The sequence below is a fragment of the Symphalangus syndactylus genome, chromosome 9 (assembly GCF_028878055.3).
Source record: "Symphalangus syndactylus isolate Jambi chromosome 9, NHGRI_mSymSyn1-v2.1_pri, whole genome shotgun sequence".
Lineage (NCBI taxonomy): Eukaryota > Metazoa > Chordata > Mammalia > Primates > Hylobatidae > Symphalangus > Symphalangus syndactylus.
Window position 1 is genome coordinate 8,085,762 of NC_072431.2, and position 17,031 is coordinate 8,102,792.

At 37.9% G+C, this 17,031-nt stretch overlaps 1 protein-coding gene across 2 annotated transcripts in view; it reads left to right on the forward strand.

Annotated features, from left to right (window-relative positions):
* MDGA2 (MAM domain containing glycosylphosphatidylinositol anchor 2) overlaps positions 1–17,031 on the forward strand; it is an 837,606-nt gene that overhangs the window by 528,872 nt on the left and 291,703 nt on the right. For both annotated transcript variants that reach the window (XM_055291423.2, XM_055291424.2), the window contains exon 4: positions 11,488–11,684. In XM_055291423.2, the coding sequence (XP_055147398.1) occupies positions 11,488–11,684 (197 nt within the window). The remainder of the gene's footprint in view (positions 1–11,487; positions 11,685–17,031) is intronic.

Genomic DNA, 17,031 nt, shown 5'->3' on the forward strand with positions numbered 1-17,031 from the left:
TGGTTTAATTCAAAGATTAAAGACAGAAAAATTGGACCAAATGGTGGAATAAACTCCTGTGGAAAACATGCTTCTGCTGTGAATATTTTTTAGATTAACTGATTTTTTAACTTGTGACTACATCCTGTGACTTCAGTCGCAGTTAATAACTGATTAATCATAAGCCTATGGATTAATTGCACCAGTGCATATTGGGAGGTGAGTTAGCTTGTTTATGTCACTAGAGAAACTGGAATGGTAGTGGAGAGTGGACTAAACAAATGCTTCCATAATTTAGTGAACTGAAATCAAAAGAAGCTATTTAGTGTATAATAACTAACTTTGGAGTTTTTAAGGTTAAGAAAATGTATGCCTTGATGTAAATACATGGAGGGGTCAAAAATAATTTTAAGTTTTCTAGCCTAGAATCCTAGAAGCTTAAATGAAAACCGTCTGAAAAATAGGGACGCACAACTGATAAAATAAATCTTGGCCAGGTGTGATGGCTCATGCCTATAATCCTACGCTTTGGGAGGCTGAGGTGGGCAGATCACTTGAGGTTAGGTGTTTGTGAACAGCCTGGCCAGCATGGTGAAACCCCGCCTCTACTAAAGATACAAAAATTAGCCGGGGTAGTGGCGCGCACTTGTAATCTCAGCTACACCGGCGGCTGAGGCACGAGAATCGCTTAACCTGGGAGGCCGAGGTTGCAGTGAGCTGAGATCACGCCACTGCTCTCCAGCCTGGACAACAGAGAGAGACTGTCTCAAAAAAAAAAAAAAAAAAGTAAGAAATTCATATAAAAAATGTCTCAAGACCCTTGGGGTGTTGCTCTGCCAGCCAGAAACCTCTGTGGCCAGTGGCACCTTTGCCCAAGTTTTGCTCAGGTTCACTGGGTTTGTTTTGCCCACTCGACCTGTTAGGCTGTGCTCAGCTTGCACTACCGGCCTAGATGTCACACCTGTCAAGGGTGAGCCAGGCAGGGAACGGTGAGGGCTGTGTGAGCAACCACAGGGTCTGGCCACTGTGTACAGCCAAGCATGCCAGTGTGGCGGGTTGGGCAACTCCCGGCATGGGCGTTGGCTCTCTGCTAGGCCGAAGCTGGAGCAGGTGTACTACAAGCGGCTTTCACTGCAGACACTGGGGAACGTGGTGGTGCTCAGAATCTTGGAGACGCGAGGAACTGCAGAACTCCAAAGAGAGAGTCACAGCTCTGGCTTGGGGAGCTCCTAGGTCTGGGTTTCCCGAAGGACCATGGCTCTTCTCTGTTTCTGCCTTCTCTTCTTCTCATCACTCGCAATGTGGCGAGCAGGGGGGCATGTTTCAGTCCTGCCATTCAGAAGATCCCGAGTTCTTGTCCCGCATCCAGGAAGCATGAGGTACAAGGACAACTACAGGCGTGAGGAAGGAGAAGAGGAGCTTTATTGAGCAATAGTACAAGTCTCAGGAGACCTGAAGTGGGTAGCTCTTTTCGCAGGCAGGTCCTCGCAGCATCTGTGCGGCCCTCAGCAGAGAGGAGACTCAGAGCCATTAGCTCCTATGTGCAGGCAGGTTGTCATGATGAGTGTACAGCTCTCAGTGGAGAGGAGACCCACAGTGTGTAGTTCTTTTCCCTAGGCAGGTCATCCCGTTGTCTGTCCCAGTCTGGCTGAGTCTGAGATTTTAATGGGCTTCAGAGGGGAGGAAGTGCGTGCTGATTGGTCCATGGGCAGCCATGGGCAACCCTGGAAAAAGCACCATAAGTTCTCACCTTGGTAGAGGGAACTGGCAGGCTGGGTCCCATGCTACAGAGTCCATGGTTTGAAGGTGGGATTTCACAGGGGTCCTGCCCCTTTCCGCCCAGGAGCCTATCTGCCTCCTGCCCTCTTCATGGCGCTCTGGCTGTTCATGCTAGGGGGTGCTTGCAAGCTGGTGCCGAGTGGCCCTCAGCCCCATCTTGGCCTCTCTGCTATACTTGTCACCACCTAAAGTCCGGAGGTGGGTGAGGCAGTAAGAGGCTGGTGTGTCAGTGCCAACCCTAGCACACACACACCAGGCCTGGTCATGACAGCGCTTGGGCTGGACCACAACTTTGCTCCAAAATTGGAGCGGGTGCTGGGAGCCAGGAGAGGCAGGCATTGGGAGCAGGCACTTCCAAGCATGCAGGGGCTGGTGGGCTTCACGGGCCCAAGAGCACAGGGGTGTCCGGGTCCACTGCTGCGGCTGGGTGGCTGCAGCTGCACCTGGGATCACAGGGCTCCCATCCCACCAACTTGGAAGGGGGCAGGAATCCTGCCTGTTTCCGGCTCCCGCAGTTTCCATGGAATGCACAGCCCTAGCTGCATCTCCCCCACTGCGGTCGTCGTCTTTGCAGCAGCCACTCCAAATGGGGCCACTGCTGCCGTCAAAGTATAACACTAAAATAATAATTATTTACTAAAAAAATAGCTGTTTCAAAGATTGGGCATTTTCCTAATGCTCCTTGTGTTTTATTTTATCCTAGGAATTTAAATGCACTCAGCTTAAGGAAAAACAAACTCTCTCTGCCTAAGGAAAAACAAAACAGGAACAAAACAAAACAAGATTCTCTTGATCACATGTTGTCCTCTACTCCCGTAACTACTTTGTTTTATTTTGTTGTTAGAGCCAAGTTCTTGAAAGGATTACACACATGAATCTCTCCATGTTTTTACTTGACTTTCACTCTGTAAAGTACAGGAAAATGCTAGACCCATCATTCCACTGACACAACTCTGGCAAAGGTCACCAGTGATCCATTACTTGCCAAATTTAAAGTCACTTTCCAGTTCTGTTGTCTTCTCACCACTTATTCTGCTCTCCAACCTCTCTATGGCTGTGGAAGTGCTATTTTATTTACTGTTGATTTGTTTTGACTCTACCTCTCTTCTTCTTATTGCTTTTTCCTTAGTCTTTTACAAAGCCCTCCCGCCCAACTTTTTAAAAATTTTTTTTATTTTATTTAATTTCTTTTCTTTTTTTGCCTGTACTTAGTGCTGCCCAGGCCTTTCTCACTGGTGCTTCCCTTTTTCCATTCTGCATACTCCTCGAGTGGTCCATTACCCTCCACAGCATACTGATGACTCCCAAATCCATATCTGTAGCCCAGACTTATTCTGGCTCTAGGTTGTGTACATTGCAACTGGAGGAGCTGCGTGAACCAAACAGAACTCAACTTTCTTACCTTTTACAACTCCCATCCCACTCCACCCACAGCCAGGTAAAGTTCTCTCTTTACATTGCATGTTTCAGTTAGTGCACTGTCTACCCAACTGCCAAATCCAGATCCTTAGAAACCTTATTTATTTATTTATTTATTTATTTATTTATTTATTTATTTATTATACTTTAGGTTTTAGGGTACATGTGCACAATGTGCAGGTTTGTTACATATGTATCCATGTGCCGTGTTGATTTCCTGCACCCATTAACTTGTCATTTAGCATTAGGTATATCTCCTAATGCTGTCCCTCCCCCCTCCCCCCACCCCACAACAGTCCCCGGAATGTGATGTTCCCCTTCCTGTGTCCATGAGTTCTCATTCTTCAATTCCCACCTATGAGTGAGAACATGCGGTGTTTGGTTTTTTGTCCTTGCGATAGTTTACTGAGAATGATGTTTTCCAGTTTCATCCATGTCCCTACAAAGGACGCGAACTCATCATTTTTTATGGCTGCATAGTATTCCATGGTGTATATGTGCCACATTTTCTTAATCCAGTCTATCGTTGTTGGACATTTGGGTTGGTTCCAACTCTTTGCTATTGTGAATAGTGCCGCAATAAACATACGTGTACATGTGTCTTTATAGCAGCATGATTTATAGTCCTTTGGGTATATACCCAGTAAGGGGATTGCTTGGTCAAATGGTATTTCTAGTTCTAGATCCCTGAGGAATCGCCACACTGACTTCCACAATGGTTGAACTAGTTTACAGTCCCACCAACAGTGTAAAAGTGTTCCTATTTCTCCACATCCTCTCCAGCACCTGTTGTTTCCTGCTTTTTTAATGATGGCCATTCTAACTGGTGTGAGATGGTATCTCACTGTGGAGACCTTTTTTTTAACTCCCACATTTTGCCCAGCCCGGTTTCTAATCACTCACGTAGTTCAGTTCAGTTAAGCCTTCCCTCCATGCCCATTGTCACCCTTATTTCAAAGCCCCTGTCATTGTTCATCTCAGTTGTTACCACAACCTTCTTACTGATCTCCTTACCAGTCTTTGCCGCCTCCAAATCTCTTCTCCAGAAGGAGCTAGGATGATCTTTCTAAAGCGAAAGTCTGGCTAAAAAAGTAATGGAATGGATTTTCTTTAGCATAGACGGTGCTACTAATGATTTGGTCCATTTTTGTCTCTCAAACATCATACCAAATTACTATTCCTCAATACCCAGCAGTCTTTTCTAGCTTTGCTGGATATCTGATATTGGCTCTGATATCTCAGAACTTTGTGTGTGTTACTTCCTACTCTTCACGTGTATACGTTACTGTATACTTGTGAAGAATTTTGGCCGCTGTTGAATAATAAAAATCATATGCTCTTAAAATAACATTTTGTAATTATTTAATTTAATATATTATCTGGCATACTCTCTTCATAATTTAGGATTTATTTCAGGTATCGTCTTTTCAGGAAGCCTTTACTATTCTTTCCAGAAAGAAATAGTTGTCTGTATTTGGCTTACATCTCTATAGGATCATTTATTTAATTCTCTTGTGTTTTTTTTTCATGTTATTCATTTTCCTTTTTTTGACTCATGAACTGTAGGCTACTTGTAAACTGAGTTATTTATATAATGCTTAGCATATTCTAGACATGTAAAATCTGCATGAAAATAATGAACATAAACCTTTTAGATTAGGACATTTGATAATACTCATCGTGTTACATATATAATGGGAAATTACTTCGTCTGTCTGAAACTTGACTCCCAGGACATTAAAAGAGATGAGGTTTCTATAAAAATGAAATTAGTTGGCATATGTAAAGTTTCTTCCAAAACAACCTGGCCCAAAATAGGTATTCAATAAATATTAGGTATATCACTCATTAGTTGATTATTTGTACACCATGTCCTGAACACCTACATGTTGAGATTAATAGAAACTCAGAAAAATATTGCAAAGTAAAACTGGGCAAGTAGATAATTCTTATAGGTATACAAAGAAAAACTGTGGAAAAGTTCAGATTGTCATGCAACATTTCTCGTACCATTACAACAAAACCTATGTCAAATTTTTTCATACCACAAATTCTTTTGGGAGACAATTGGGAGACAGTTATTTCTAGAGTTGAGGAAAACAGCATACATTACCTTAATTTTCTTTAACTGACTTTAATCTACTAGTGTTTGGCACATTTAATCAGCCAAAAAAAAAGTTTCAAGAAAATTAGTTTAGTTATAAAGGGGTAGCTACTGCATTTAAATGAAAAAACAAATTTTTCTTAGATGATTATTATGATATATATTAGTTTCCTTGCTGAAAACTGACATTTACTATATTCATGACAGATTACTCTTCCTTTATATTAATTTATTAGATTATTATTGAGTATGTCTATTATATTGGTTTTTAAGAATATAAATATAAGTAAGGTATGAGTCCTATACACATAGAAATATATTTTATAGGAAACTATATGATATTGAAATATATTTAAAATAAATATTCATATATCAAAGAAGATACTCAATTATTTACATTACTGTATATATGTGAAGAATTTTGGCCCCAGTTTAATAATAAAAATCATACCCTCTTAAAATAACATTTTGTAATTATTTAATATCTAGATATTTGAATTCACACATTCAGCCTATAAAATTAAATTTACTTTAAAGAGAATAAATAAATATAAATAGAAAAGAGTTCAGTGTCGTTATGTAATATTATCAGGGTCATAAAGTATGAAAATTGACGAGTAAATATAGAGACAGATTTTATGCTCCCTGATCTACATTTAAAAGCTAGAGAAAATTATGACTAGTAACTTCAAGTTCTTATGCTAAAACTGTGTAGCACGTGCTTTTTCTTCCTGGAAGCGATTGGAAGATGTTGGCTCTCAAGTCAGCCCTTGTAACGAAATTGTCCTCAGCTGGCAAGAGCCACCTCACTGTGGGAAATGCTAATGCAGTGAAGCATCAATATCCTTTGTAGGAAAACGGCAGGGTGACTCTGAAAGGCCTTCTCAACTCAACAGCTCCATCTGACCTATTTGGAAGTAATGTATCACAGGTGAACTCATTCCACTGCCTAATCCCTCTTTTTTTTAAAACACTACCACATGAGTTGATTCTGAGGGCACTCTCCAATAAACTTCCAAAATGCATGTCTTCATCAAAGAATAAGATTTCCAGAGAACCCATTCTAGGTGATCTGAGGAAGATAACTTTAAAATGGAATTTTAGAGATGGATCACTCAGCAGCCAACTAACTGGCTGTAGTGAGGGCCCCATTGCTGTTGGCGGGTAGCCACTGATAGTCCTTTTTTTTTTTTTTTTTTTTTTTTTGAGACAGAGTCTTGCTCTGTCACCCAGGCTGGAGTACAGTGGCACAATCTCGGCTCACTACAACCTCTACCTCCCGGGTTCAAGCAATTCTGCTGCCTCAATCTCCCAATTAGCTGGGAGTACAGGTGTCTGTCACCATGCCTGGCTAATTTTTGTATTTTTGGTAGAGATGGGTTTAACCATGTTGGCCAGGCTTGTCTCGAACCCCTGACCTCAAATGATCCACCCAAACTCGGCCTCCCAAAGTGCTGGGATTACAGGCATGACCCACTGTGCCCAGCCAGGCGCACTTACTGTTCAAATATATCTAAGACTCCAGAATCACAGAGAGCTATGGAGATAGTTAACAGATCACAGCATCTCTAGGGGAAAATAAGTGGCTAGCCAACCAACTATTGCACAATCTACACAATTAAAATAAATTAAAAACGGATGAATAAGAGCCTGCATATGGCTGCCTAATAAAAAGCCATGCTCCTGGTCCAATTTCTATACCTGAGGCAATTTTTAGACTTAGAGCTCGTTGACTGAAGACTTCAACTGAATCACCAGAAGGAACCCCAAAACACTCTAGCAAATGTATATGGTAATTATTCTCTCAGTTCTTTCTACAAAAAACCTACATCCATTTACTTGAATAATCATACACTAGGGAAAATGGACTCCTGAGATACTTTGAGAAATGTCATACACAGGATCCAAATTGATCTGGATATCACGATTCCGGGGTGGGCACATTGCCATGGATTATCTGGTCATATCACGTACTACATCAACTAAAAATGCCAACTTAATAGAGTGATAGAATGGCCTTTTAGAGAGGGCAATTGAGTCTTACAGAGAAAATATTCATTAAGGAGTGGGTGCTACCCTCTAGAATGCAGTTAAATTCTAAATGACCATTATTATATGCTGCTTTTTCTCCTTATAGAATACACAGGTCCAAGAACCAAGAAGTGACCTCACTATCATCACATCCAGTGACCTACTGGGGGATTGCTTTCCTTCCCGCAACTCTGGACTCTGCCAGTTTAGAGGTCCCAGTTCCCAGAACGGGAAAAAGCTTCTATTAAGTGACTTAGCAAGAGTCCTGTTAATCTTTAAGCCATGGCATCAACTCAGTTACTTTAGGCTTCTGTGTCAGGAAGCAACAGATAAGACGAGTCACTATCCTGGTGGGAGTGACCAGCCTATATAAGGCTATTGGTAGGACTGTTGTAACATAGTGAGGCAGGAAATAATATGTTTGATACCCAGTTAATGCAGTGAGTCATTTCTTGGTATTCTCTTGTTCAGTTTTGGTCGTAAACAGACAAGTACATCAGCCTTGGTTTGAGAAGATGTAATGATCAAGGGCTCAAATCTGACAAAATTTTAGTAATGCAACTAGGTAAGCTACCTACACGAAAAAAGGTACTAGCCCAGGGTGAGAGGAATCTAGAATGGCAATAGTAGAAGGAGATGATGGATATAGTCCTACTATAGTTCCTTTTGAAAGTTTTCCCGGAAAGAGACTAGCCAGAGTCTTGGAGTAGCTTTTCCCAGATAGATTTATCACACCTAGCAAGTAGATTTGACTGGATGCTGCAGTGCACCAGTCAGATGCCTTCCTCAGGACTGAAGCACTCATTCCTCCCACTGCCGAGAGTATTAGCAGATGATTGCTATCAGCTAAAATTGCCCTCTCAAGAAATAAGCCAAACAGAGCAGGCCCTCCCAAGGTTATGTCTCCTAGCGAGGAGTACCACAAATTGAATGACCTGTTGATAGGGGAGGGGGTGGGTGTATAAAGGCTTAGCCCCTTTGCCTCAGGACAGGGCAGCTTTGAGGGGATATCACAGCTCAGAAAGTTCTGCAAAGCTACTGAGACCTTTTGTAGTTCAACCCTCCCCTTGATCAGTCCTACTTCTTTCATTCTCTCACATGTGTTGATCTATAAGATACTTCCAGAGCCATTTCTGCACACACATCTCTGAATCTGTTTTCTCAGAAACCTGTCTTAAATACAAATATTCAGTATATATTTAGTAATATAAAGAATATATATTAAAATAGATTTAAGTGATATGTATATGTAAATTACTTACATTATTTAGTATATATATAATTATGTATATCTACACATGTGCATACATGTGGGCACAAACATATATAATCTCCCTTAAAATCGTATATTTTTAGCTGTGCTGTCATTTCACTTGTCTTAAACAAATCTTGTTTTGGCATATTGTTTTTAAATCTGAAATGCAAAAAACAGAAATTTCTAAACGTGAGTGAATTCAACAGATAACCTAGCCAATACTATAAGCCATTGTCACAAAATGAGAATCTTGAAATCCAATGACCCAAAGATTGTCCAGACCAGGGAAGAACAGGTTTGGTCTATTCCTGACTGAGTCTGTTGACACCACCACCCAACAAGAAAAGAGCTGGGGATACATCAAGAAATGGGTGTTGGAAAGTACAAACCTGTTAACTGTTTGGAAGTCATCATTGTTACACTGTTTACCGTCCAATTCTGTTTTGTTCCTGAGCTTTCTGAATTCAGAATTTAATTTTTACAGCATATACAGTTCGTAACTTGTAAAAATAAGCCTGTGACTAAAGAGATTATGTTTTGAACAAGAAAAAAAATTGTTTACAATTGAATTAGAGTATCTTTTATCAAGTCACTAAGGCTGAATTCAATTAATCAATATATATGATGTATATGAAAGGCTAATCACCAAATTAATGAATATTTCATAGATTTTAAAAATCTCAAAACATTTTATGATAACGATGCTGGTATCCCTAAATATCCGAACTTAATAAAACCAGACAGCATATATCGCTGCAAGCTAATAGAGTGAATTTAAATGGAAACTTCCTTTAAGCTTTACCAAAAAGCAGCAGTTGTTCTGTAAATTTACGCTACTAAAATTAGAGGCCTTTGAGGTAGCTGTGAAAATATTCTGATGTTGGAGGAAAAAAAAAACCCTCAGAATGTTGCAAAACTAGAAATTAAAGTAGGGCTGTCAAGCGAATCACATTTGAAAAACACTTTTTAAAAAATGGGGAAATTTTGGATTCTGGTCTTTACTTTGATTCTCGGGTAGCTATTACTTCACTACTTTGGTTGGCATTTTTTTATGTTAACACATCAGAGAGAATCTTTTCTAAGAAACAATGTCTTTTAAATATTCAGGGTAGCATATGCTCACACACTTCACTCTTCTTATGTCCATATAAATACTGTAGGTTATTTCCAGGCCTTTGTTAAAGTTTTTGTCATGTAGAAGCATTTGATAGTCTGGACAATGGGCAAGTGGCATATTAGCTGTTTATAATAAGAGTTGAATGTATTATGAATTGGTGAAATAAAAACAAGAAAACAGCATAGAATCAATAGGAGTTTAAATGAGACTCCAATAATGATAGTAATAATATTATTAATAATAGTAATAGCTAACTTTTATTAAGCATTCATTAAAAGTAATGTCAAAAACTGAAATTACTTTTGCACCAACTTAATACTATGTGTCCAGGGCTTTATGGACTATCTCATTTAATCCTTCAACAGCCTAAATAATATGGTATCATTATTATTCTGATCTGCTGACAAGGAAATTGAAGACCCCAAAGTTAAGTAACCTTTCTTGGTTATAATTAAAAGGGGTAAAGCTGGGTGAAGGTAGTAATGAACACAGCAGGTTTTGCATCATACTTAAAGTATATACTAAGTTTATACTAGCACATGGAACTAAAAGCTTACTGCTTTAAGGCGAGTACACTTTTAAGATTTATTTTTCGCTTAAGAAAAGAACCTGGAATATGCCATAACAGAGGTTGGCAAATTATGGCCCATTAGCCAAAGCTGGTTGAGGAGTGTCTATATTTATAAATAAAGTTTTATTGGAACTCAGCAACATTCATTATTAATTTACCTATTGTGTTTGGCTGCTTTCACACTGCGATGGTAGAGATGGGTAGTTGAAACAATCGTTTGAACCACAAAGCCCAAAGTATTTATGAATTGACCTTTTTCAGAAAATGCTGAGCCTCTGCTGTACAGTCTTTCTTTAGGATACATGCAAAATGACACATAATTAGTTCCAATATCCAGTAACAGAAACAGGAGTGCCTTTTAATAATGCCTTTTAGCACTCTTCAAATTAACAAATATAATCTGGAATATAAAATTTGAGATAACATTTATTCCTGTGCAAGATCATATTTTGGTACTATGCATATACTAATAATTTGTAGAGATAATTTTAAAATTATTTTTATTATATCAGTTATAAATAATTGGAAAAAGAAGTATATTAAGACAAAGAGGTCTAGTATAGTAGTTCAGGCCTGTAATCTAGCACTTTGGGAGACTGAGGTGGGAGGATCGCTTGAAGCCAGTAGTTTAACACCAGCCTGGACAACACAGCCAGTCCCTGTCTGCACAAAAGAAAAAAAAAAAAATTAGCTGGGCGTGGTAGCACATGCTTGTAGTCTCAGCTACTCAGGAGACTGAGGTAGGGGGATGGCTTGCGTTCAGGAGGTTGAGGCTGCAGTAAGCTCTGATTGCGCCACTGGACTTCAGCCTGGTTGACAGAGCAAGACCCTGTCTTAAAAAAAGAAAAAAGAGAAAGAGTAAGTGAAGCAGCTTGATATTAACTTTTTTTTGTCACTGAGGTTCATTGTTTTGGCTAAGCTCTTGAATTTGAGTGTTTTAAATTTTTCTCTCTCTCATGGAACTCTGTTTTATGTGGCTATTGACAAAGAATTGGAAATATACAAGATTAATTTTACTATATCAACAAATAGAGATACTAATATACTTTACTGCTTATCATTGGAAACATCTTTGTAAATGAATTCAATAAGCTGAGTGAAAAAAAAAGTACCTAGTGGTAAGTAATACAGTCAATGAAGAATACCCATTTTTGGTTGGGTTATATAAGCACAATACTTTAAAAGTCATCTATCTCATAACATTGCCATTTGGTTGTTTTTATTTCCTCTAGATTTGGATGATCCAGTAGTAACTGTTCATCAAAGTATAGGCGAAGCTAAAGAACAATTTTACTATGAGAGAACAGTGTTCCTCCGGTGTGTTGCCAATTCCAATCCTCCTGTTCGGTATAGCTGGAGACGTGGCCAGGAGGTCTTGCTGCAAGGATCTGATAAAGGAGTTGAGATTTATGAACCATTCTTTACCCAGGTATGAATTAAGGTACAGTATTTCCACCCTACTTTGCTAGGATACTTTCCTAATTCAGGCAGCATGAATTCATAGCTATTTGAAAAGATAGTTTCTCTATTCTGGCCTTTCAAAAACCAATGTGTGCTTGACTTAAAGATTAGAGAACTTAAATATAAAGGACAACTTATTTTTATGTGGTTAAATTTAAAATGTTAACTTTTGAAAACATTTTTTTAACTTACTATGTCCTAACATTTTTTTTAATCTATAAATTTTCCTGTGTTTCACTATAATGTACATAGTTATACATTTTGGTAGCTGATTTGGGTTTCGTGGAAAGTATTTCTCAAAAGGAGGGATTTTGATGTCCCCATTTGCAAATGGTGAATAACTATTAAAAAAATGAAGAAACCTGTTTGAAATTTATTTGGCTTTTGTTTTAGGAAAGATATGTCTTTAATTTCCTTTAGTCATGTTTGTTTTTGACTAGGTTTAGAAAAAGAGCTTTAATTATGCTAAAAATGAAAATGTTTAATGAGTCATTAAAAATGTATTTAATAAAAGTTGAATTAATTTTACATAGAGTGAATAGTATGAAATATTCTTGTGTAATACACAAAGAGTAAGGAATTAATAAGTCTTGAGGAAGATATTGAAATTTGTGGGAATATTTGCGTGCTGTTATTATAAAGGTTTTTTGATGAAAAAAGCATAAACCTAAATTAACAATGAAAAATTTTTTTTTTTTTTTTTTTTTTTTTTTTGGAGACGGAGTCTTGCTCTGTCACCCAGGCTGGAGTGCAGTGGCGCAATCTCGGCTCACTGCAAGCTCCGCCTCCTGGGTTCACGCCATTCTCCTCCCTCAGCCTCTCCTTGTAGCTGGGACTACAGGCGCCCGCCACCACGCCCGGCTAATTTTTTGTATTTTTTAGTAGAGACGGGGTTTCACCGTGGTCTCGATCTCCTGACCTCGTGATCCGCCCACCTCGGCCTCCCAAAGTGCTGGGATTACAAGTGTGAGCCACCGCGCCCGGCCGAAAAAATTTTAAATAAAATATTTGGACAAATGTTCAAAAGTATTGTGACAATGAAAAATAATTTTTAAAATTATATAAATTGGCTGGGCGTGGTGGCTTATGCCTGTAATCTCAGCATTTTGGGAGGCTGAGGCTGAGATGAGGTCAAGAGATTGAGATGATCCTAGCCAACGTGGTGAAACCCCATCTCTACTGAAAATATAAAAATTAGCTGGGCGTGGTGGCACGTGCCTGTAATCCCAGCTACTCAGGAGGCTGAGGCAGGAAAATCACCTGAACCCAGGAGGCAGAGGTTGCAGTGAGCTGATATCGCGCCACTGCACTCCAGACTGGCAAGAGAGCGAAACTCTGTCAAAAAAAAAAAAAAAAAAAATAGAAATTAAATAGATCCTGCCTAAAAGATAGGCAGGAATTTGACACATTGTACATACATTTCAGATATCTATATATCCCTAACTAGGGAAATGTATAACTAATCTTTAATTATTATAAACATTTTACTTCACTGTTTTAAAGATTAATACAGCTTTCATATCTAAACTCTAATAACATAAGGTTATTTTGACTTTGTAAATACCCCAGCATCCCATTTTTCACCATTGAATATATTTCTTTTTATGGTAAACTAAGGCCTGAGCTCCTTCAGATTAATATAATTGCCAATGTTTAGACATTAACTGTGGAATAATGCAGTGATTATATGATAACATCTGCACACATCATATATATTCCTGTTTTGCAAGTAGATGGTAAATAAAAATATGTATTCTTTATTTTTTAAAAGGCATAGAACAGTTTTAACTTGCCAAAATATAAATCTCTGAAAATCAGCATCGCACATGTATTACTAGTCAGTTCACCATAATGTAGTACTGAAATGAAGCCTGTTCTAATCTGATTGTCTGTTGATTTAGGCCACTATGACACTAAGTGTTCTCTGCCAGCAGGCAGGACTGAATTTTCCCCCATACATTCCGCAATACTTTAATGCATTCTTCAGTTATTACTAAAATGATTTTTTTAGTTTAAAATATTATCCAGATAAATGATCATATATTACATATTTTTCTATTGTCAACTTATTTTTAAAATATGGACATTATTAAGATTTAGGAAAACATGTTTTCCTCTAGAATCTTGTAAAACATGATAACATTTTATAGATAATGAGGTAATTCTGAGCATCTTTTCTCTATATGGCTATTTCTTTTTGTTTGTTTGTTTGTTTGTTTGTTTGTTTTTGAGATGGAGCCTTGCTCTGTCACCTGGGCTGGAGTGCAGTGGCATGATCTCTGCTCACTGCAACTTCCGCCTCAGGGTTTAAGCATTTCTCATGCCTCAGCCTCCTGAGTAGCTGGGATTACAGGCACATGCCACCACACTGGTCTAATTTGTGTATTTTTAGTAGAGGTGGGGTTTCACCATGTTGGCCATGCTGATCTCAAGCTCCTGACCTCAAGCAATCCCACCTGCCTTGGCCTCCCAATGTGCTGGGATTACAGGTGTGAGCCACCGTGCCTGGCTATATGGCTATTTCTAACTTGCAAATGGGTCTAATCACTTGGAAATGAACACATGGGCCTTGGCCAGATTTTGGAAAATCTTTCATACTATCAAAGTATTTAGGAATTTATTTTAAATTTATTAAACAAGCACAAACAAACTTTTAAAAAATTGATACATTGTAATTGTCCATATTTATCTGATATGGTGTGATGTTTTGATACATGTTTACACATTGTATCATAATCAAATCAGGGTATTTAGCTTATCCATTACCTGATACATTTATCATTTCTTCATGGTGAGAACACTGAAAACATTCTCTTCTAGCTGTATTGAAACATACAATACAATATTGTTAAATAGTCAACTTATTTTGCAATAGAACACTAGAATTTATTCCTCCAAAGTGTAACTGTACACCTATTAACCAATCTCTCTATTCTCCCTTCTACCTCCCTCTCTCTAACCACTGCTAATGATTATTGTGCTCCCTAATTCTATGAGGTCAACTTCTTTAGATTCCACACATGAGTAGATAATATAGTATTTGTCTTTCTGTACCTTAATTGTTTTACTTAACATAATGTCTTCCAGATCCATCCATGTTGCTGGCCCTGGGACCGACCCATCATTTGCAGCAATGTGGATGGGTCTGGAGGACATTATATTAGGTAAAATAAACATTCATTATTTTATAGCTGCATTCATTTCATAGCTGAATAGTATTCCATTATGTACATATTCCACATTTTCTTTATCCATTCATCTGTTGATGGACACTTGGGTTTATTCCATATTTTGTCTATTGTGAATAGTCCTGTAATAAACATGGAGGTGTGGGTATCTCCTCGATATACTGTCTTAATTTCTTTTGGATCTATCCAACAGTAGGATTGCTGGATCATATTATAGCTCTATTTTTAGTTTTTTGAGGAATTCTATACAGTTTTCCATAATGGCTGTACTAATTTGCATTCCCACCAACAGTGTATAAGTGTTCCTCTTTCTCTGCATCCACACCAGAATTTGTTATTTTTTGTCCTTTTGATAATAGCCATTCCAATGGGAGGGAGGTGATAGCTCACTGTGCTTTTGTTTTGCATGTCCCTAATAATTAGTGATGTTGAGCATTTTTTCACATAGCTGTTGGTCATTTGTATGTATTCTTTTGAGTAATGTCTATTTACGTCTTTTGCCCTTTTTAAAATGAGATTTTTTTTGCTATTGAGTTGAGTTCTGTGTATTTTCTAGATATTAACCTCTTATCAAATGCATAGTGTGCAAATATTTTCTCCCATTCTGTAAGTTGTTTCTTCACTGCGTTGATTGTTTCCATTCCTATGCCCAAGCTTTTTAGTTCAATATAATTCTATTTCTCTATTTCTGTTTCAGTTGCCTGTCCCCAGACCAATGTCATGAAGCATTTCCCCTATGTTTTCTTCTAGTAGTTGTGTTATCTCAGGTCTTACATTTAAGTCTTGAATTCATTTTGAGTTGATATTTGTATATGAGGAGAGATAGAAGTCTAGCTTTACTTTTCTGCATGTGAATATTCAAGCTTCCCAGCACTATCTCCTGAAGATACATTGTCCGTTCCCTAATGTGAGATTTTAGCACTTTTGTTGAAAATTCATTGGCTGTAAGTGTGCTGATTTGGTTATGTGCCGTCATTTCCATTCCATTGGTCTATGTGTCTATTTTTATGTCAGTACTATGCTGATTTGGTTACTACAGTATTGTAGAATATTTTGAAGTCAGATAGTATGATGCCAACTTTGTTGTTTTTGCTCAAAATTGCTTTGGCTGTTCGGGATCTTTTGTGGTTTCATACAAATTTTGGATTGTGTTTTCCTATATCTGTGAAGAATTTCATTGGTATTTTAACAAGATTGGATTGAATCTGTGGATCACTTTGGATAGTACAGACATTTTAATAATGCTAATTCGTCCAATCCATTAACCTGTGATATCTTCCAATTTAATTGTATCCTCTTCAATTTTTCTCATCGATGTTTGATGGTTTGCATTGTATCAATCTTTCCCCTCCTTGGTTAAATTTATTTCTAGGTATTCTTTAGTTAGATAATAGGGCAGAGGCCTTCTTAACACTGAGGGCTCATCATCTCAGAGAAGCTGTCTCTGAAAAGCTGATACAGTGTCTCATTTCTTCCTTTTTATACTTCCATATTGGATTACTCTTTCCCTGCTTATTTTATCTTTTGCTTATTGTGCTAGTGTTTTTATGCCTCTCTCTCTCTCCATATATATATATATGTTTGTGTGTATATATGTATATATAACTTCATATAAACATATACATATATACTTCTTAGATGTTATTGATTTCTTGAACTACTGTATCCCATACTTCCATGTGTACTCCATAATGAAAAAAACTTTTATGTTACTATTGTTTGTATTGGAGCACTTAAATAATATTTTAATTTTTAAATTTATCTCCTTAGGTTGATAGTCATTGGCCTTTGTGGCTTCATGACGTAAATAAGATTCAGTTAAAATAAGATCTAGTATATTCAAGATATGGGCATACCTTTGCCAGAGACACAGAGGTCACTAGGCAAGGCTCCTCCTCTAATGTGTGTTGATATATAAAGGAAAACTTAAGGTGATCAATAATTACGATATAAAATAAAAATCATTGTCAAAATAGAGGTACACAACACTGCTATGGAGGGAGCATTCAAGGTGGAGACATTAGCACGTGCAAGTAATGCAGAAGAAAGACAATGTCTCCAAAGAGTATCCGTATCTCTGGTTAGTTAGCACAATAATTAGTATGTGTGGAGAACAGGGAACTGTGA